This window comes from Ictalurus punctatus, chromosome 1, assembly GCF_001660625.3.
Source record: "Ictalurus punctatus breed USDA103 chromosome 1, Coco_2.0, whole genome shotgun sequence".
NCBI classification, from domain to species: Eukaryota; Metazoa; Chordata; class Actinopteri; order Siluriformes; family Ictaluridae; genus Ictalurus; species Ictalurus punctatus.
In genome coordinates this window covers 20,591,321-20,613,611 of record NC_030416.2, presented here as the reverse complement: position 1 = coordinate 20,613,611, position 22,291 = coordinate 20,591,321, and the positions used below count along the sequence as shown (strand labels likewise).

At 37.7% G+C, this 22,291-nt stretch overlaps 2 protein-coding genes across 2 annotated transcripts; one reads left to right on the top strand and one right to left on the bottom strand.

Annotated features, from left to right (window-relative positions):
• The first annotated feature begins 304 nt into the window (after positions 1–304).
• rpa2 (replication protein A2) lies at positions 305–12,673 on the top strand. Its single transcript, XM_017475269.3, has 9 exons — positions 305–463; positions 1,601–1,695; positions 1,845–1,946; positions 2,100–2,213; positions 3,250–3,324; positions 8,504–8,620; positions 8,952–9,092; positions 9,344–9,438; positions 12,177–12,673. Exons 1-9 carry the CDS (start codon positions 451–453, stop codon positions 12,262–12,264), a joined length of 840 nt encoding a protein of 279 aa, XP_017330758.1. The 5' UTR covers positions 305–450; the 3' UTR covers positions 12,265–12,673.
• themis2 (thymocyte selection associated family member 2) lies at positions 12,301–16,751 on the bottom strand. Its single transcript, XM_017475267.3, has 6 exons — positions 16,359–16,751; positions 15,821–15,961; positions 15,199–15,624; positions 13,908–15,085; positions 13,008–13,122; positions 12,301–12,842 (listed from the first exon to the last, which is right to left on the bottom strand). The coding sequence occupies exons 1-6, from the start codon at positions 16,474–16,476 to the stop codon at positions 12,760–12,762; spliced, it is 2,061 nt and encodes a 686-aa protein (XP_017330756.2). The 5' UTR covers positions 16,477–16,751; the 3' UTR covers positions 12,301–12,759.
• Between the last annotated feature and the right edge of the window lie 5,540 nt (positions 16,752–22,291).

The window sequence follows — 22,291 nt, the reverse complement described above, 5'->3', positions numbered from 1 at the left end:
CAGCATATATAAGTAGGAGATATTTTATTTGTATTCAAGACAAATGAGGAGTAACATGCACAATGTATAATGCAAATTTTTTATCCATCAAAAGCACGTACTCTACTTTTATCAGAAGTTGTTCCACATTTGTGTCAATAAAGTTTTTCTTTTTCGAAACGTAGATTTCCCGGCAGATTTGTGACGCATGCGCGAACTCAGTGGTTGCTTTCCAAATTCTTCTCTACTGTCTATATAAGTGTACTGTGTTCTGTTTAAAATAATGGCTTCCGCGTCCTATCTAGTGCGCTTATATGAGCTACAGGAATTCAAATGTAATACAGCCTCGGTGAATGTTCTGCGCGCGAGGAATACAGACATTGAGCGCGGCACATAAAACACAAGGGCTGTCTGTGGAGGCTGTACATTTCTCTCTTATATTGCGAAGAAATTCTTGCTCATAGTGATAAAATGTGGAACCAAGGTATGCAGCTTTAATAACTTTGATGCACGTAACTTTCCACAGACACATTGTGGGCCACAGGCGCAGCAGGCTAGCAAACATCCTCTGAAGAGAAAATACCATGCTTAGCGCTACACATTCAACCACACGGACTTGTTTACCAAACTTACTCTATAAAGACATTTTAATGCACTGCGGATAGTGTCACTGCTATGTAGAGTTTAACTTATTTTGCTTAACTAGCTACAGTTGTACAGATTATTGAGGTGGACTTGCCATCATATGCCGAATATAATCTTAGAAACAGTTGGATAGCTCTAATCATCAGCTCTGTTGAGCATTAGCAGATGGTTCTACTGCTCAGAAATACATTAAACTAACCCAGCTACAGAAAGACGATTTCGCTAATAGGAGACTATAACCGCTGTAGCTCTTGAGTGTTCAGGGCATATAACCCATGTTGGAAGTATTTCAAATGAAATATTAACTAAAAACTGATGCAAGCTCAAAAAGCCGCTGGAAGTCGACAAATGATGACGTAATCGACCGACGTTTTAATTTAATCGTCATGGTCAAAACATTTAAGACATTAAAGAAAGAAGACATAAAATAGTTGTATCAGTATAATAAATTATAACACATTATATTCGATTATAAGAAACAAGTAAACACTAAATACTTACGTATTTTAAAAAAAAATGTAGAGTTAGTAAGTATTTGGGATCTAAACATGAAGGAAATGTTATGGATGAAATAACTCATTTTATATTTATATTAAATATTTATATTTATAAGTACAGTCAAGAAGAGAGTTTAATAGGATGGGAAGGTACAAGAGATGGTGATGATTGAAGATAGGCCTGGTGCTGAAGCTGCTCTCACAACTCGTATAACCAGCAGTTTTGATGTGAGCTGGAGAGCCTTATCAAGTGGTGTATCGAAAGCCAATTTCTGCTCAAAAAAGTAGATTTGTTGCTAGACTCGTTTTATGAATAAAGAGGTCTAAAAATTCAACTAAGTTGGCAAAGACAAAATCAAATGTATAATCACTGGCCTGAGAACCCACCTGTCTGAGTGATCCAATAAAGTAATCCCTGTGCACCTACTAATTTCAACACATTTTATAGGAAATATATTTTTTTTCTCCATTTGTATCAGGGTCGTACGGAGAGGCAAGTATGGCTGGTGGATACACTCAGTCTCCAGGGGGCTTTGGCTCACCTGCTGCTTCCCAAGGAGGAGAGAAAAAAGGGGTCAGTCTTTATTTTTGATTTTGTTCTTTCTTTCTTTGTATTTTGTTTTTACTGAAAGCATAGACAGACTGTTGCCATTTCAAATGTACATGCATCATGTGTTCCTTTAACGGGCTGTAGCGTCTATAACATTTGTGTACATTTTGTAGAGGACACGGGCACAGCAGATAGTCCCCTGCACAGTGTCACAGCTCATGTCTGCAGCCCAGGCGGAGGATGTCTTCAGAGTAGGCGAGGTGGAGGTTGTTCAAGTGAGTTTCATTTCTCATCTGTACACTCCTTTAACTCATAGCCATAACTCCTAGTAATATGATGTACGACATGTTTCTCATGTGACATGTTGCACTAAACATTTCCAAAACATTTCTCCTTTTAAGTGATTCAGTGTTTGTTGTGTTTCATAGGTTACTATTGTTGGAATCATCAGAAGCACAGATAAATCCATGACTAACATTCAGTACAAAGTGGATGACATGACGGCAGCCCCCATGGATGTGAAGCAGTGGGTAGATACAGAGGTAGGGCCAAAGCAATGTGCTTCCCCACTCGGTGTGGAAGATGTCAGTATGGATTTATAGAAAAGTTAACAGTGTTATATTATTACTGGAAATGAATAACATTGCTGGTGTTAAAAAAGAAACAGCCATTGTCCACCATTCGCAAGTACAACCACCATAAACAACAGGCTGCAATTCAATATAGCACTGATTTCACATGTGAAACCCAAGCTGTGTTTCTGTTTGCTGTGATGATGTTTATAGTAAACATTAAGAGTGATAGCAGTAAGACAGTGCATAGCTAAATGAATTGTTTAGATTAACAGTGTTAATGTTTTAATGACCTGGTGGATAGAGACTGATTTCACATCGCAAAGCAGTTTGCTCAGTAAGCGCATTATTATATATAGAATTAATTCCATTACTTCACCATTTCAGCATGAGGATGTCTCATTTAAACACATTGTGTAGTTTCATAAGAGGAATTAACTTCCTCTTTTTTCTCGTCAGTAAGGCTAAGATAAGAACTGAATTGGGAAGGGTTCTTTCATTCTTAGTTTAGCTCTAATTCCTGTTTCAATTGTTTTATAAAACAGTAAACCCTTCATGATTTCTTTGAAAGACCTAGATTTTTACTTTAAGTTGTACTTTTTAAAGACTTCACTTGGTGCTAATCTTTGGGGCAGTGGTGGCTTGGCAGTTAAGGCTCTGGGTTACTGATGGGAAAGTCGGTGTTCAAGCCCCAGCACTGCCAAACTGCCACTCTGTTTATAGCAACTTACATATTTGCAGTATGTCATCCTGTTTAAAACTTTACACCCCCTGTCTCTTAAAGCAGTGTGTAGCCTTCTTGAGCATCAGTGAATGTATGCACCTTTTATAATAGTTGTGTCTGAGTCCCTCAGTTGTCCTCAGTGTGAAAAGATGAATAATAACATCATATAGCCTCTGCTGGAAAGGTGTCAAATATGCAAAAGATTGAGTTTAATTTTATTGCATCACTAAGTGTAGGTACAAAAAACTGCCCATTCTTAAAAGTGCTTCTTGTGACTCTTAGGATCCCAGTGTGGACAGCTCAGTCATTCCTCCAGACACATATGTCAAGGTCTCTGGCAACCTGCGTTCTTTTCAGGTAAAGAGCAATGCTTACTTACATGATTGGGCTTTTTTTTCTACTGCTTATTTTTAATTGCAATTATGAATTGTATTGAAATCAAACAATAGTGTTGAATGTATCTTAGCATTACGGGGCTACAGGGCTACTGAATTTCAATCAATAACATCAGTACATCGTATCTTTAAAAAAAATTAGGAGCACAGTCAAAAAGTCAGGAGCACAGTTTACCCACCACAGCTTCCATGAGTTCACAGAAAAAAACAAACAAACAAAAAAAAACTAAGCAAATGGTACTTAGCCTCTGCATCCCTACTTCCAGCCATTCTTTTCTGAACCTGTACTATTTACCTGTGATGGAAAGTTTCTGTTTCTTACAAGGAACAACAGAAACTTCTTCTTATTCTTTTCATTTCATAAAGCTGACTAAAACGCTGCCTTCGTCCCACTTTTTATGAGTACACAGTTGACTGACGTGAACCGTAAATAGGAAAATTATTAAATTTGGCACACTTATAGACATGATCATGAATAGTATAACTCTATACTCTATACCAACTCTATAGTGCCACCACTAGTTCAAAAATTCACTTTTCAAATGGTTATTATTAACACTTTATCCTAGAAAAATGAAATTTAGTTAATCAGATTATTCTCCTCATGGTGATCACAGTCCATATCTTACATTAAGACATATTACAATAGTCACTATTTTGAAATGTACAGTATTATTTTTTTTCACTTCTAGTTCAAATGTTGTCCAATTCTCACCAAAATTGGCTCAGATGATCAGGAGACAGAGCCGCACAAAAATTACTAAACAGTTTTGATATTCATTTCTGCTCAAAAGTTATGATGTCGCAAATTTAATGATGTTGACCCAAAATTGGATCAGAGACTGTGTCTCGGCCAGACTTTGATCAGTTGTATCTAAACTTGGTACGCTTCATCAGCAGTATGATCTGAGGGTCCACGCCGAATTTGAGAACAGCACCACGTACAGGTCATGAGATTTGAAAAATTATTCTTTCTGCTTATAACATTTGAATACCTTGACAGAAAATTATGATCTTGGTGTCTAAAGATTCATTGGGTCATGGCGAATCTGTGGATACCAATTTTGCCAGGATTGGACAAACCGCCTGTCCACCGTTTTGAAATTTGCCATATATTGTAATATCTTTTAAAATATTTGACATATTGGCACAAATTTTCGTAGGGATCATCCATAGCATGTCCTCTAAGGACCTGAGAAATTTGAGCACATCGCCACCTAGTGGTGTAGAGATTATAAGGTTTTTTTTTTTTAAAGCATAACTTTTGAAAACATTGTCCAAAATTAGCTTGTTAAGTGCCATTACATGTGTGGTGCGCCGTGATAAAAAAACAAGCATAAATTCTAAAGGTCCTGGGTTCGATTTCTGTTTGCTGCAAGTTCATAAAAGTTTGTGTAATGTTTTGTGTTTCAGTTCCTTAATTTTGTGGCTCAGCATTGCAGTAACCTTTCAGCCTGTTCTGTTAATTTCCTGTTCAATCTTATTCTCAGCTGCTTATTCTGAACCTGTCATTTATTCATTCATGTTAGGGCTGCACGATTATGGCCAAAATGATAATCATGATTATTTTGATCAATATTGAGATCACGATTATTAATTGATTTTAGGGACAACATATTTTTATTGCACTTTCACGTGTAATTAAACAGACCACTGCTTTCATCTCCATGTTGTGCTATATTCCTGCTAATGTACAAATATTTGCATCAAATTAGACTGATCCTTAAAGTGCATCATCTCATAGAAGCAAAATATAAATAAAATTGTACCCAAAATATCGGATAAGTAAAAATAAATATACCATCAACCAAATGAAAATTTGCAATCAAATATAGCAATATGCAACCAAATAAACAATTCAGGCCTATGCAGAATAGCTAATAACAGTGTTTACAGGAGGAGAGAGTACAGGAGAGTTAGCATCACACCGGTTCCCTCAACAAAAACCCAATAGGATTTTCCCATAGGCTTTTGGATTATTGCAAAAAAAATAAGCTGTGTGATCAACAAAAGTTTACAGTATTAACACGTTTTGTCCATCAAGATAATTTTCACAAATGAACACAACTTTTATTAAGTTTGAAGCCTAAATACAATCGGCAGAAATAAATAGCTAACTGTATGCTATAAACAAACTACACCACGGTCGCTCAACGTTGTCACCATCACCGAGCTTCCAACAACTTTTCCAAACTTGATTTAAAACTTTTTTGATAATATGGATTTACCCTATGGATGAATCTTCATCCACGTTTTTTTTGGGGGGTATTGTGCACGGCATACCTGAACCAGTTTATCTGCAAAGTTTTAACCTGTTCAGCGTGATGATGTTTAATGTCCCCGACAATGTCTGTAGTCTCATTTAGCAACTTGTTAGTGACCACCCTTTTCAATACACGTAAAAGTTTTAAAAAACTCATGAGTGGGGTATTAATGGTGATTTTATGTTGTAAAATAAAACGTGAAAATATTTTTGAGCTTGCGTTCACCACAGACCTTATTTCAGGGTTTTGACCAAAATCCCATTAAATAAAGGCTATTGACTTCGGGATTATAGAACCGGAAGGGCTAAAATGCTAACTCGTTTCCGGGTTTTGGCATTACAAAATGGCATCATCCCTGCGCCACTATATGGTGACTGGCTGTAAGTTTAGAAAGTGCTGGATTTGTTATGCAGCGGAGTTTTCTATGAGCGGTGGACGAACTTTAAACATCAATATTGCAGTCGATCATGTTCATGTAATCGTGGGCAGTTAAAATCGTAATCGAGATCAATATTCAGTTAATTGTGCAGTCCTAATTCATGTACATTCTATTTCTCCTCTTCATGTTCTTCAGGCTCCGCATTGCACTTACTGCACCTTTGGTGCTTGGCCCCTTTAAATGCTGCTTGCAACTTTCATTTTTATTCTGACTGTATTTATACATCTATTCATATGCAACTATATTCATGGGCTTCAATTGGATCACTGCACTGTGTGCGCCTAAATATCTTCACAGTCGCACACAGTAATCTTTAGTCACAAATGCGACTGCAATGGTCGCACTGTACAGCCCTGGACTATGTCACTGTACTTTTTAATGCCTTTGCTGATGAAGTACTGACTGATGTCATTGCAGCATTTCTAACAATTTATTTTTTAGCCCCAATGCTCTAAATGATGGATGACTTTGTGAAGGTAATAATACATGTCTTTATTTGAGGCAGTGTTTTACCCCTCCCTGCCCCTTTTTAAAAAAAAAAAAAACCTTAGGCCTGCTAACCTTTATGTATTTTGCGTAGGAACTCCGCATTTTAATGTTGGAATACGCTGCTAAAATTATCACTCTCAAATTCACAAAAACAGCCAACCCCAATAAAAATGGCAGATGAGGCAATTGATGTGACTGTAGAACAGGGAGGGGTCGAGAACCTTTTTTCACCAAAGAGCCATTTTTCATTTTTGGTTAATGCATTTTGTAAAAAAAATTTTTAGAAAGGGCCATTGCAAAAACTAATATTTTACTATTATAAAAAACGCTTTTTTCAATAACATTCAGTAACAATAACTTTATTTTAAGGTCGATAGACAACTCAAACAAACAAAAAAATATGCAACAAACAATAGGTAACATTTTGTAATATGGAATTCATTTTGGAGGGCTTTCACTTTGAGGTTGAGTTTTGACCTGAGCAGCATAAAACCGTGTGTCTATATATGTACAGTAGACTCATCCAGCGCAAGAGAAAAAAATCTGCTGAAGTAATATGCATGCTCATTTCCATCTCTATCTCACGTGCCATTATGGCAGTGCAGTCATGCATTGTTGTGGCTGACATGGGCAACCCTTTTATTTTCTGAATGATTTTCTCCTTGTTCGGGAAATCCACAATCAGTTCAGTTGCCATACTCAACATGCATGACTTTACATAGCCTTCATCAGCAAAAGGTTTTCCTTGTTTTACAATCTCCAATGAGCCAGCAATGCATCCTGGCAGCATTCAGGCTTCCAGCTGCCTCTGTCCACGCTTGAAGCCGAACAGCAGCAACAGATTATGTGGGAGCTCTGTGCATGCCTTCCTTTGGCTTTTGCCCACAGGGTACTTTGGTGCAAAAGCTGCATGGTAGGTTTTGAAATGCCTCTTAACAATTGTGCTTTATATATATATATATATATATATATATATATATATATATATATATATATATATATTATATATGAGGCAATATGTTCTGTGCAAATCAGGCACAGCAGAGCACCTGAGCTTTCGATAAAAGCACATGTTTCAGTCCAGTTAATTTTGAATGCACCTCTGAATTTTTTTCTTTTTGCTGTCTCAACAAACTAGCTAGGTAGCTGCTTGAATCTGACCACGAGAGGTTACCATAGAAAAGTGAGTGGTTTGCAGTTGATTGTCATGACATGTGTGCACAGCACTCCATACGTGCACTGGCTGGAACAACTTGAAATATATTATTTTCATCAACTTCAGTAGGCTGTACAACAAATGAATTGTAATTTAGTTTACATTTTCTGTAGGAAACTGCTCTCTAGTGATGTGTCTAGTGAAGCTTTTTTCAATGATGATATGGTGGTGAAGGGTGAAACCTGGTGAGCCACGTGATTTTTGTCAAAGAGGGTGTAGAATGATTGACATTTGCACAGGTGTTTTGAACTCTCTGATATTAACCGACAGTATTTTGATATTTTTCTCAAGTTAAACAGAGAATATTTTCTGTTCATTAAAGGGAAAAAAATTAATAATTGTTTTTTTTAAAAAAAAAAAAGGCCTACAAAGAATTCTATCATTTAGCGGTGATGGTATTTTGAAAGTGATTAAAATTTCATGTGCCAGTCAGCACAGTGGTTTTCAAAATTTTGGTATACATGATTTTAGAGTACCACCATGCAAGTATCAGCTGTTTCCCCTCCCCACCCCAGTGCCTTAAGGTTACTGTAAAGCCTTGTATACGTGTGTTACTAACTTGCACAAGTGATTTTGAAGGGGCTATATTTAAAATGTACTGGGTTTTTTTCTTTTTTTCTATTGTCTTTATTGTAATCTGTGTTTTCTCTGCATTTAATGTATTAATGTTTGAATGTGGCTAATAGATTCTGTCAAAGTATGGCAGCTAAAACAGTTCTTTTTAATGCAACAGAATAACAGGTCTTTGGTGGCATTCAGTGTACGGCCATTAGAGGACATGAATGAGATCACTTCTCACATGCTGGAGGTCGTACAGGCTCATTTGCTGCTGAGCAAACCACAGACCATGGTGAGAAGTCTTCTGCTCATCCACATAACCCAGTGTGCTTCCTGTGCAATAGCAGAACTGTAGACCAATGAGTTTTTGCATATAACACCCATATGTGTTAGTACTACTTTGAACATGCATGATCTATATGAACAGAATATATCACATACAGTTTGAATGATGGCACAGTATGCAAACTAAAAAAGCTTGTCAAAGCTTTGCCTTTTAACAGTGTGTTAAATGTAATGTGTGTAAATGATTACCCAGCAGGGTCAATGCAGTCGTCAAGTGGCAGAACAAAGTGAAAGCTCTGCACGCAAACAAACCCCCTTTGTTTCTTGGTATTTTTCAGACAGGGGGCGGAGGAGGAGGTAGCATGAACAGCAGCATGGTGCCTATGTCCCGCCCTGGCCAGGGTGGCGTGGGCGTGAGTGGGGGTTACTCTGGTGCCAATGCCATGGCCAATAATGGATTAAACCCTAATCAAAATCAGGTAAAAATGATAAATGCAATGTCACTAGAGTATATTATTATTTTTAAAAAATGAGGCATTATTTTCTTGTTACAAGTTGCTCAAATGTGTTGTGGTATAGTGAGAAAGTGACCTTACTAGTCTCATTCCATATTTAATATTTGAGTCTTTGAAGTGGTTATTGCCAAAACAAATTGGCAATACTATGTACATAAAATGACAAATGAAAGAATTGAGAAAGGCACATTTTTTTTCTGGTCTCTCTTGTGTAGGTTTTATGTCTGATAAAGAGCTGTCCAGAACCTCAAGGGATCAGCATACAGGAGCTAAAACAAAGACTAAGCGGCATGAGCATGACTATAATCAGGTATCTGTCCCTTTCCCTATGTTAATCTCGTTGCATATTTATTTACACTTACAGTGCTATAAAAACGTATTTGCCCCATCCTGATTTCTTCTGTTTTGGTGTACATCTCATACTACATTGTTTCAGAAATTAAAACAATTAAAAGATAAAGCAAAAAATAATAATAAATTAAAAGATAAAACAAAGGCAACCTGAGTAAACACAAAATACAGTTTTTAATGATAGTTATTTATTGAAGCAAAAAATTTATCCAATACCATCTGGGCCTGTGTGAAAATGTATTTGCCCCCGTAGTTACTAATTCCCCAAATCTATGAAACCGAAACATTCATAATGTGGTTCAGCTGGACTAGACTCAGCCAGGCCTGATTACTGTAAACCCTCTTCAATCAAATCAACAATTAAATAGAACTTTTTCATCAGCATGAAATTGGTTAAAAGGTCTTAAAAGGAACCCTGACTATGAAAACTTGTAGGCCTTAATACGCAGTAATTGCACTCTCCTACTAAAATGTGTTGTTAGAAACACATGAAATATGTTAATTACTTTAAAAATCCTTAATATTTAAAATCACACTGCTTTCAAACTGCTAACCACAGAAGAACATTAAGGCTTATCTGAATTTTGCCAAAACACACCTTGATGATCCTCAAACCTTTTGGGAGAATGTGGACTAATGAGTTGATAGTGGAACTGTTTGGAAGACGTGGGTCCCATTACATCTGGTGTAAACCAAACACAGAATTCCACAAAAAAAAACCCTCATACCTACAGTCAAGCATGGTGTTGGCAGTTTGATGGTGTGGGAATGCTTTGCTACTTCAGGGCCTGGGCAACTTGCAATAATTGAGGGAAACATGAATTCTGCTCTCTACCAGAAAATCCTAAATGAGAATGTCCAGGCATCAGTCCGTAAGTTGAAACTCAAGTGCATCTGGATTATGCAGCAAGACAATCAGTAAGTTTACATGGACAACAATAATCCAATATTAACACGATTAAGACAATACTCTGATTAAGAAACTACCATGTAAACAGGAGTTTTTTATTACCTTAATCCGACTAGTCATACTCGAAGTAAACAGAAATTGAATTAAGACATGTGGAGTATTCCTGTTTTAGTCGCATTATCGACGTGTATTACAGACATGTAAACACCTTAATCACACTATTAACGTCGTGTGGGAGTTTTCACCTCATTTTGCAACAGGACACGTACACACACGGCAGTGTTCAACCATTTTACGGCAAACAAGAGAGCACGGCTGCGTCCGAAACCATGTACTTACCTGCTTATAGTAGGCGAAATACATGTATCTCAGCTACTATATAGTAGGTAAGTACACAGTTTGGGACGCAGCCCATGGCTTCAAGTAGTCGGCTATTTGCGCGTATACCATGACAAATAATTAACTGCACCTGAAGAGTTCGTAAAAATTACAAATAAAAACGCCCAAAACTGTATATGGTACCATAATGAAGACGGACTGTATGTTGATACGTGACATTCTGGAGGGAATGTCGGACGTCGTAGCGTGGTGATGTAACGACGTGTGCCGTTAATCGCTCTATGTTCTATAACATGTAAAACGGGAACATGAAAGGAGTATTCTAAAAGCGACTCATGTAAACACCTTAATCACAATATTGTCTTACTCAGAATAAGGTCAATAATTAGATTATTGCTGTCCATGTAAATGTAGTCATTGATCCAAAGCATAGGAGTAAGTCCTACTCCAAGTGAAAGACTGATCTCCAGTTATCGGAAGCGTTTGGTTGCAGTTGTTGCTGCTAAAGGTGGCACAACCAGATTTTAAGTTCAAGGGAGCAATTAGTTTTTTCACATGGTTGATAGGTGTTGGATGACCTTTTTTGCTTCAATAAAAAATAAAGTAAGTAAAAACTGTATTGTGTGTTTCCTCAGGTTTCCTTTGTTCTATGTTGTATTTCGTTTCAAGATTTAAAACTATTTAGTATGAGAGAGATAAAAACAGAAGAAATACTTTTTCAGAGCACTGTACATATTCACAACTAGACCTTTTTCTGTCATTTAGCCAGAGTTATGGATTGGAAAATGATTGTTCAGCATAAACATTACTAAGGTTGGACCATCCAACATTTTAAAGACTTTGAACACTCATTGGAGTTTCCAAATGAGTACCCGAACACTGGTTATAAAAACCATAATATGTATGGTTCATAACCAAATGGTTAGGAAAAGCAGGATGCTGATAATGTAATATTTTATTGATGTAATTAATTGTACCACTTTCCCTTGATCAGGGAAATGTTTTCTATCCAGGGACCCCTTTGGGAACTGCTAAATAAATTCCACACTCTCCTTAAGTACAGATTGATTTCTTGAACATTATTTTAAAGTGTACAGTATTTTTGTCTATATATCAGAGCCATGTTCATTTCGTTTCCTGAATTTTCTACCAACTAAACACTTTAGGTCTGATTTGACTTTATTTGTAGTTCTACTTGTTTGAGTTATTGAGGTTTGGATTAATCCAATTTAACGGATCAGTCAAACAGGCTAAAAACTACAAGGACTCCATAATAATTGCAATAACTTTGATTATGGTGGGTTGTATTTTGCACCACTGTAAATAAAATAAAAACCATGGACTCTGACTTTATTTCACAGACTTCTGGGTGTCCCTGCTCACACTTTGAGAACCTGCACTTTATGTATTTTATTTACTAGAGTAAATACTCTCCATTGTATTCACAGGCAGGTTGTGGACTTTCTCAGCAATGAAGGACACATCTTTTCTACTATCGATGAGGACCACTTCAGATCAACCGATCAAGAGGCCTAAGGACCATCTATCATCTTTAAGCACTGCAACAGTAAACCATCTCTAACTGCCTGCTAATGATAAAACTAGATTAATCTATGCTAGCACACGATGTAACATTTGAGGCAGTGCATATCATCAGTGCTAGGAATACGTTGTGGCCAGAAAATGGTCGGCCTGACAGGTGTTGAACAAAGCAACATTTAAGATGCGAGGTTATTCATGCAGGCCTCTCAACAGTTCATGTAGTTTGTGAGGGAAATAATAAACTCTTTTGGTACACATTTTAATATTAATGTACACAGTGTACTTTAAAGACATTTCTATCCTTAAATAAATTGTTAATTTGTAACAGTCTTTACAAATTTTCTTTTTTAGATGTTACAATTTGTTTATTTTTCTTATTGCCTAATAAAAAAGATTAAAACAGTTTCATTATGTACATTAGACATATCACAACACTGTTTTATCTCCTATGTGGTTTTTTGTGAGTGTCATTTTCAGGATTATAAAGCTCTAGTAAAACATGATATGATCAAAAGAATTTATAATGTCTTCCACAGGTTCGTAGTCATGATCGCTGTCTGAGGAGTTTCTTGCTGTTTAGGATTTAAAAAAAAAAAAAAAAAGTAAGGGGGTCAAAAATACTCGCAATATTTCTCTGTTGGTCTTGAAATGGATAGCGTTGAATTTATTTATTTATTTTTTAATTAAGACATCTATGATTAGAGTAAAGCTTTACATTTTGTCAAGTGAGCACTGACCTGAATTTTGTGGATTTTCAAGCTGTTTCCTTGGGGGCTTCACATACGTATTAGGTATGACCAAACTGTCTGACACAGACTTTCTAGGAAGCAAAGGAGGGGGCAGCTCTTCTGTCTAATTTGCATAAAGGAAGCAGAGAAAGCAGAAGAGGAAAGTTATTAACGTCAGAGTAATTCAGGCGGAGAAAAGGGGAAGTTTATGTTAATCTGTGTATCATTTGTACTTTTTATATTCAATTAAGAACCAAATATCAGAAAATGAAAAAATGGCTTTGTTGGCCATAATCTGGAAGCTACCTGTTTGTGTTGTGCTGGATAAGGACCCCCCCCCGAGCATCGAGTTTCTTACTATTTAAGGGAGCCAAACGTGTAACTCTCAAAGAAGACTGCAGAAACATTGACTGCAGTTAAACCATTTGCTTTCCCTGAAATTACAGTTATATAAAAGTTGTTTTGCTTTTTTAGATAATCCTATAAAAGTTTTTGTATTTAAGTTTTTTTTTTTTTTTTTTTTTTTTTTTTTTAAAGAAATGGGCAAAATTTATCAAGTTTAAAGAGGCTATAACATAAAATACATTTAAAAAGCAGCTACTAAAACCATATTTTAATAAACTTATTATTGAAATCTAATCATACATTTTTATTTGATTTATTTATATTTTATTGTTATTTTCTGATATTTGGTTCTTAATTTTAATATGAAAAAACAAATGATACATGGATATTTGTCTTTAGGATTTGAGACTTGGCACTGTTCTTTAAAATGTGAAAGAACAACACTTCAAGTAAAAAACAAAATGTGCATCAGAATCTACCAGACAATAATACACATGTCTGATTTTAAATTAATATAAGTGAAAGAGTAAAACAGTGAAAGATGATGTTCATGTGACTGCTTACTTTATTTGGTGGTGGTGGAGGTGGTCTGCGTTTTGTTTGGTCCAGAGACGTACTGTCCAGTTTTCCAATGGGGAGGCTACTTTTGACATGCTGACTGGCATCCCTTGGTGTAGCACACCTTTTCTGTGGTTGTAAGGACAATTTTTTGTGCTTAGGAGGACGTGGAGGAGGAGCCATAGGTTTTTCAGTAAGCTTATGATATTCATGGTAGAAGTGCTCTGTTACTTCAGTGACGGTCTGTAGGTGAACCTCTGAGTTCTCGCAATCAGGCCAGGGTATGGTGTCTGAGATGAAGGAGAATGACATTTTCAGCCAGCGAACAGGCAATTCAAAGCATTGCTCTGGAGTATTAGGCAAGCTGGCAAGCACAGTTGTCTCTTCTAGAGCTTCTTCAAGTCTCAGCGCTGCTAATCCTGCCAGTGGATCTTTTTCCAGTGTTTTATCATGATTCACCACCTTGACATCCAGAGGAAAGGAGAAGTTCTTGCATAGTTCGGCTAAGCCATACTTTTTCTTGTCCGAAAGTTTTTCAACAAAGTTGGCTGGAGTGAATAGAGGGAGGCATACCTCACTCTCTCTATCACTCTGATTATCGTCCTCGTCCTCGTCCTCGTCCTCAATTATTTTGCAGATCAGGCTGTCCACACTCGGTGGAGCACCTAACTCATTTCCTGACCTGTTTGCTGTCTGCAATCTCAGAACCTCCAGCTGTTCCCCAACGCTTAGAGCAGGCACACCTTCCTCCTCAACTTCCTCACAGTGCCTTGTCACAGATATTCTTAGTCCTGGAGAGTGAGAGAATGCCACATACACTTCATACACTGAGCTAAACTCCCTTGCTCTTCTCCGTATTTGGCCACCATAGCCCTGAGAAAGCAGGAAGTACTGCTGGGCTTTTCTCCCCTTTGGTGTACATGCTAACACCATGTGTGTTGTATTGCACCCGTGCAGCAATAGGTGCTTGCCTTTTTGTAGCTCTTTGAACCAGCTGCAGTGAAATAAGGTATTAGCCTCAGGTCCTTCTAAGATCTCTGCCATAGTTGGAAAGGCCTCATTTGGCTGAGAAGCTACCTCAGCTAGAGATAGTGGTGTTACAAAAGTTAAATGTTTACATTGTTCAGTCACGTCAATTACATCCACTTCCAGGCTCGAGGGAAACTTCACTATGTTCTTTCTCACTGTGAAAACAACAATAATAACCATACGTCAAATACTGATGAGGCTTAGTTACATACACAAGCTAATGATGAAAAGAAAGAAATATTAGATCAGATGGATTGGTAATACATACTGTGCATGATGCCTTGGATTTGATAGATTGGGCTAAAAAACAGGGGGCCGCCACATTTTGTTGGTTTTGTCTTACAGAATCTTCTCTTACACAGTCTGGCTGAGTACATGATCTCATGAAGGGAGTAGTCACGATCATTCTGACATTCATAGAACTCTCCATGACAGGAGAAGGGAATGTACACTTCTGCAGAGGCTTCCTGTTGGCCCATCAGCCGGCAGCGAGCAAAACTCTCCCCATAGTTATTGAGCTCCACAGATAGAACTGTCATCTCTGTTCCAGCTGGCACTGTAAGGTTCTCAATGATGAGCTCATTTTTGCTGAAGAAGGTGAATGAGCCAAAGGCATCCAGACCAACAGGTAGAAGGCCTGCTATCTCCTCTATTGTACTGTAAGGAAGATCCTCAGGAATCAATTTGAACAGACCTAAAGAATAGCATGAACAATAAGGAAACTGAATAGTTACAGCATTTAAAAAAAAATAAAAATAGTTTTTATTTTATTTTATAAATAATACTCAACTTGAATACAAAATATTGTTGTAGTTGTGTCTTCCAATGCCTTATTTACTCATTTTATGCCATTATTTCATGCATTACATACTTACTATTTCAATACCTACCAGAATGCTCGAGTGGCAGCTCAAATGTGGTCTTATTACTCATGTCCTCGCAGGAGACTGACAAGAGCTCGAAACTGGTAATCTTCACCAAGTCGCCAGTAGACAGACAGACCTCACTACCTGAGATCTCATACACGGAGCCTGTAAAACAATGCCCCAGTACTTCTCATTAAACAAAATAGACACACAAATAAATAACTGAATCTTTACAGTGCTGGCTGATGGGCAGAAAATAAATGACGTCTAACTTGCTCCTGTATGAATGATCTAATAAAATACAGATTGATAATCAGCATTGCTTTATTAGTCAAAGAAAATAAAAGTCCCAGGTTCATTTCAGATGTCATGATTTCTTCATTGTATAGTCTGTATGAATTAGTTTTTGTGAAACTTAATGTTTCGCGCTTTCTGACGTGAAACAAGTAGCAAATTTCGCTTAAATATTTAACCAGATGTTGAACTGTTATAAAGGTCACAGGATGCAGATTACGCCATGCGGCTGTAGGATAAATATCTAAAAAGTGTAGCGATTAGTTACCTTGGAAATATACTCCGGAGCAGACCTGGAGAATGCGCGGTAAGGAGGAATGATCCACATTGTTGATGTACTCCTGCAGAGCTAGAACTCCATCACTGTCCTCCATCACTAAAACCATTAAACGCGCGACGCCAGAGCCGACAAATGCAGTTTACAACGCTGTTGTTTTCGACAAAGCACCCGAGGCGTCGACTGGTTCCGTTTCAGGATAGCATGTAGGCTAATGTGAAATCTGGCCACTTCCTCATAACAATCGAGTTTCGTTTCAATGGTCGTCAAGGAAATATGTCGACCTGTCAACTTCTGCGTATATGTTATGTGTGAACTGCGAAAATACACCAGAAGATATATCACGCGTTTACAAGAGGCTCGAATATACACTAATGCATCGCTCTGACCACACATTCTCAGAAACCATTAACAAGTAAAACGACGTAGCCTAGTGTCTCACAGGGTCGAGATGAACATGCAGAAAGTAAAAAAACAAAAACAAATAAAATTACGTTTCAAACTCATTAAAATGTTCACACGTATGCTCACGTTTACTGTTAGGTTTCCGCCAATGTAGACTATTTACACACATTTGATGTATTTGCCCATATGATTTCTTACGTTTTTGTGTATATCTCATACTAAATAGTTTTAGATCTTCAAACGGAATTTTAAACAAAGGCAATCTGAGTAAACACAATATAGTTTTTATTTATTTATATTTTTATTGAAGCAAAAAAAAAAAAAAAAAAGTGAACCAACACCTATCACCCATGTGAAAAACTAATTGCCCCCTTAAAGTTTAAAGCTGGTTGTGTCACCTTTAGCAATAATAACTGCAACAGATCCGTTTTTCACTTACTTCTAGGACTAGGACTTAGTCCTTACGCATTGTCTTGCTGCATTATCCAGTTGTGCTTGAGTTTCAATTTATGGACTGAGGACCTTTATTGATGCAAGAGAGGCCTGTAGCTGCGATGGACTGGCACCCTGCCCAGGGTGTACCCCGCCTTGTGCCCGATGCTCCCTGGGATGGGCTCCAGGTTTCCCCGTGACCCTGAAGGAAGAATAAGCGGTATAGAAGATGGATGGATGGATGAAGCCTGTAGTTCCTGTGATGTTGTCCTTGGCTCTTTGTGACTTCCTGGATGAGCAGTTGCTGTGTTCTTGGAGGAATTTTGGAAGGTTGGACACTTCTGGGAATAGCCTTTGAATAGCTTAGTAACCCTCCCCAGTCTTATGTATTTCAATCACCTTCTTCCTCATCATTTCTGGAATTTCTTTCAATTTCGGCATAGTGTGTTACTGGGTAAGACAGGGGTGTCCAATCTTATCCAGAAAGGGCCGGTGTGGGTGCAGGTTTTCATTCCAACCAAGCAGGAGCCACACACGAATCTATTGAAAGCCAAGATCAACTGATTAAACATGTGGAATCAGGTGTGGCTCCTGCTTGGTTGGAATGAAAACCTGCACCCACACCAGCCCTTTCCGGATAAGATTGGACACCCCTGGGGTAAGACCTTCAACCAACTTCATGCTGTTGAAAAAGTTCTATTAAAGTGTTGATTTGATTTAACAGGGTTTGCAGTAATCAGTCTTGGTTGTGTCTAGTCCAGCTGAACAACATTACGAATGCGGTTTCATAGATTTGGGGAATTAGTATCTATGGGGCAAATACATTTTCAGACAGGCCCAGTTGGTATTGGATAGCTTTTTTGCTTCATTAAATAACATTATCATTTAAAAAACTGTATTTTGTGTTTATTCAAGTTGCCTTTGTTTTATCTTGGATTTTGTTTTAATTGCTGAAACAATTTAGTGTGAAGCATACACAAAACCAGAAGAAATACTTTTTTTTATTGTACTGTACATAAATTACAAAATATGCCATATTGTAGTAGTATATATGATAACGACTGTTCTGGTGTATGTATTAAGTGTAAGCAGCATGTACAGTAGGTACCTATGTGGGTTTAAAGTGGCTGGAAATTCATAAATTTTGGGCAAAGAGGTGTGGCTTCTGCTTGGTTGGAATGAAAACCTGCACCCACACCAGCCCTTTGCGGACAAGATTGGACACCCCTGATCTAGAGGAAGCATATATAAAGATAAGAGAAGAGGAACCAAAATGGAACCCTGGGGAACACCAAAGGGCATTTGAGCACAGGATGAGAAACACTACCCTACATTAACAGAAAAGGTTCTGTCCTTGAGATAAGAGGTAAACCACGCCAGCACAGACCCCTAAAACCCAGCAGCATGATCAAGTCTTTGCAAAAGGATATCATGATCTTTTGTGTCAAATGCTGCCCTCAAATCAAGCAAGATTAAAATACAGCAAGAGCCTGAGTCAAGAGTGAGTAAGATATCATTGGTGACCTTCAACAAAGCAAATTCAGTACTGTGAAGTTCCCTGAAACCGGACTGAAATCAATCAAAATACTAAAAGCACTCAGGTAGGAAGAAATCTGAGAATAGACAACATTTTCCAAGATTTTTTAAATGAAAGATAGTTTAGAAATTGGTCTATAGTTATTCATGACATGCTGATCAAGATGATGCTTTTTTTTTTTTTTAAACTGCGGTTGTACTGTGGCATGTTTAAACGTGTCAAGCACCACCCCATTGACTAGACTAGCTGTTCACAATAGTGGTCACGATTAGACTCCAAGCAGGAAAAGCCTCGTTAAAAATATATACAAAGGCAGAACATGTTGTGGATAAAAATTACATGAAATAAACACGAGGGAGACCTAGTATGAGTAATATGTAATTTTATTGAAAATTCACAGGACTGGTTGGATTCACACTTTAAGATCTTTAAGAGTAACACACTATGGTTTATTAGTCACAGAGAAATATAAGAGCTGAGGAGTGCAGGCTGAGAAACACACACACTCTCGTACAGTCAAGGGCGGGCGTGCAGACATAACACACCTAAAGGCCCCAACGCACACACATAACATTATGAGATAACAACATGAGACTAAGATCTCTCTAAATTGTTTTCTCTCTCTCCCACTTTCAATCCTAATGGTAGTCAGAAAGTCCTCTTTCAAAACATCATGGTAAATTTGATAAGCCTCTTTCAAAATATCATGGTAAATTTGATAAGCCTTTTTTAAACATCATGGTAATGTAGATGAGCTCTTTTTAACCCTATTGGTATTGAAATCATAGTCTTTCTAAAATATATTGGTTATCTACTGTGTAAATACAGTATAAATACTGGAGCTTGAGCTCCAGGTGTCAGATCACTTCTGAGAGTTCTCATTGGTGTGGATCTTGTGAGGTGGAAATAAAATCTGGACCCTTGCTTCTTCTCACTCACGGCTGGTGTCTTTTTTCTATCTCCAACTGGGTTCACAGATGTGAGTATTTGCTTCTATGTTGAATTTTAAGTGTCTTTGGGTAATAGGCTAAATTTGGGCCAGCAAACATCAGAAGGGCAGAAAGAGGATTTCATACCAGAAACAATTTCAGAGATCTGTGAAGGAGACACTGATTGAAAAAGCTAAAGAGAGCTCTGACATGGAGGCATTTCTAGAGGAGAAGAACTACGAGATGGTATGTTAGACTGAATACCCTCAATTTTATGAGTAAAATGAGTTTAAAAACTGATCACACAGGTCAGTAGAAATCTCGAATGGAACACTAGGAGAGGGTTTTAGAAAGGCATTAATTGTACTAAAAAGGACCTTCGGCCTTTGTGCATTTTGTGCAATTAAATAAGACGTATTTCAACTGTGCCTCCTTAACAGCACTCTGATACTGCTTAAGACACTCGCTGAAGATTTCATATGATATTTATAGTTTCAGATTTCTGTCTTTCTTCCATCTGTGCTCAGTGTGTCTACACTCCTGCCTGAGAGCTCAAGTGGACCTATTTAACTTGAGCTGAACTTTCTTCATCACCTTGGATCTTGTAACTCCAAGGGGGCAGTTGAGTACAGGGTAGCAGTGCAGGTACTGTCAAAAAGATCAACCAATTCATCGGGATAGACACAAGAGGAGAGGGCATTCACAACATTTGGGGTTTGTGTAGATAAATGCAAATCATTGATCAATCATCTGGCAGTACAGGAATTAAAACATTCAGAAGACATGTGACTGATAAGATTTGGGGAGAGTACAAGCCAACACAGAGTCCAAAACCACTGGACAATGATCAGAAATAGCAGTGTCACAAATGTCAAGATTTAGTCACTGAAAAACGCAGTGAAAACACTAAGTCCAAGATGTGACCCTTCTGTTGAGTGGGTCCAGAAACAAATTGTACAAAGTTAAGTGAGTCTATGAGACAAAGAAACTCTTTGACCAAGGGTTTAGACTGACAGCACACATGGATATTAAAGTCACCCAGAATCAGAAGTCTATCATAGTGTGACCTCAGTTAGGCCAAAAAGTCAGAAAATTCTCGGATGAAATCCTTACTGAATTTAGGTGATCTGTAAACCAGGACGCAGCGCAAGCTAGTGAGATCAACCTTGAAGATCTAGACCTCAAAGATTAGAAAGTTTTCAACAGGCCTGAGTTTACATTTAAAACAGTTCTTGAAAATTGTTACTTCCACCTCCATGACCTACAGTTCTTGGAGAATTAAAAAGTTGCTTAAGAGTAAGTTGCTTGAGAGTTGCAAAATCACCAGGGCAGTATAATTAAAAGTATAGTAAAAGTACATGAGGAACATTTTTATCATTTATTTATTGTGGTAGGAGCATAACACAGGATTAAAAAACAATACCAATATCAATATCTCTAAAATTATATGTATATACAGTATATTACCCAGTATACATTACAATATATATACACACAGTACGTTAAGTACAAGTCTCTGCATAATAAGTAGTAAGGCTTCTAGATTTCCGAGTCTTTCCTTATTCCCTATAATACACAGGGCCGTGGTGAACCTGGAGCCTATCCCAGGGGACTTGGGACACAAGGCAGGGGACCAACCCATCGCAGGAAACATCTCATACACACACACACACACTACATTTACATAACATTTATTCATTTAGCAGACGCTTTTATCCAAAGCAACTTACAAATGAGAAAATACATGCAAAGCGATATATCAAACAGAGAACAATACAAGTAGTGCTACCATACAAGATCCATTAACTGAGTTCCAGAAGAAGCAAAGTGCACAGAGTAGAGGTGTAAGTGCCAGAGTAAATTTTATTTATATTTATTTATTTATTTATTTATTTATGGGTTGGTTAGGTGTTCACAGAAGAGGTGGGTCTTTAGCTGTTTTTTGAAGATGGTGAGAGATTCTGTGGTCCGGATTAAGGTTGGAAGTTCATTCCACCACTGAGGGACAGTTAGTTTGAATGTTCTTGACAGGGACCTTGTGCCACACTGAGTAGGAACTACTAAGTGTCAGTCGTTGATTGATTGCAGATTGCATGAGGGAACGTAAGCCTTCAGGAGAGAGTTGAGGTAGGAGGGTGCTGTTACAGACAAGGTCTTGTAGGTGAGCATCAAGGCCTTCACTTTGATGTGGGCGGCTACAGGAAGCCAGTGAGATAAAGAGGGGTGTGACGTGGGTTCTTTTGGGCTGGTTGAAGACGAGGCGTGCTGCTGCATTCTGAATCATTTGAAGTGGTTTGATGGAGCTGGTCGGGAGTAAGTAAGTAAAAGTAAGTAAAATTTATTTGTATAGCACGTTTCACACAGCAACGCTGACCAAAGTGCTGAACAGAGTACAGAAAGTAAAATAGAAACAGAATTAGACCAAATAAAAGCAGACAATAGACAACAGAAAAAATCAATAAATTTTTTTTTAAACAATTAAAAATTTGATCAAAAAGCCTGGTAGAAGAGATATGTTTTAAGCCTATTTTTAAAAGTAGTAAAAGAAGGTGCAAGGCGGATGTCCAGTGGCAGTTGATTCCAAAGACGGGGCAGCAACAGCAAAAGCTCTATCCCCCTTT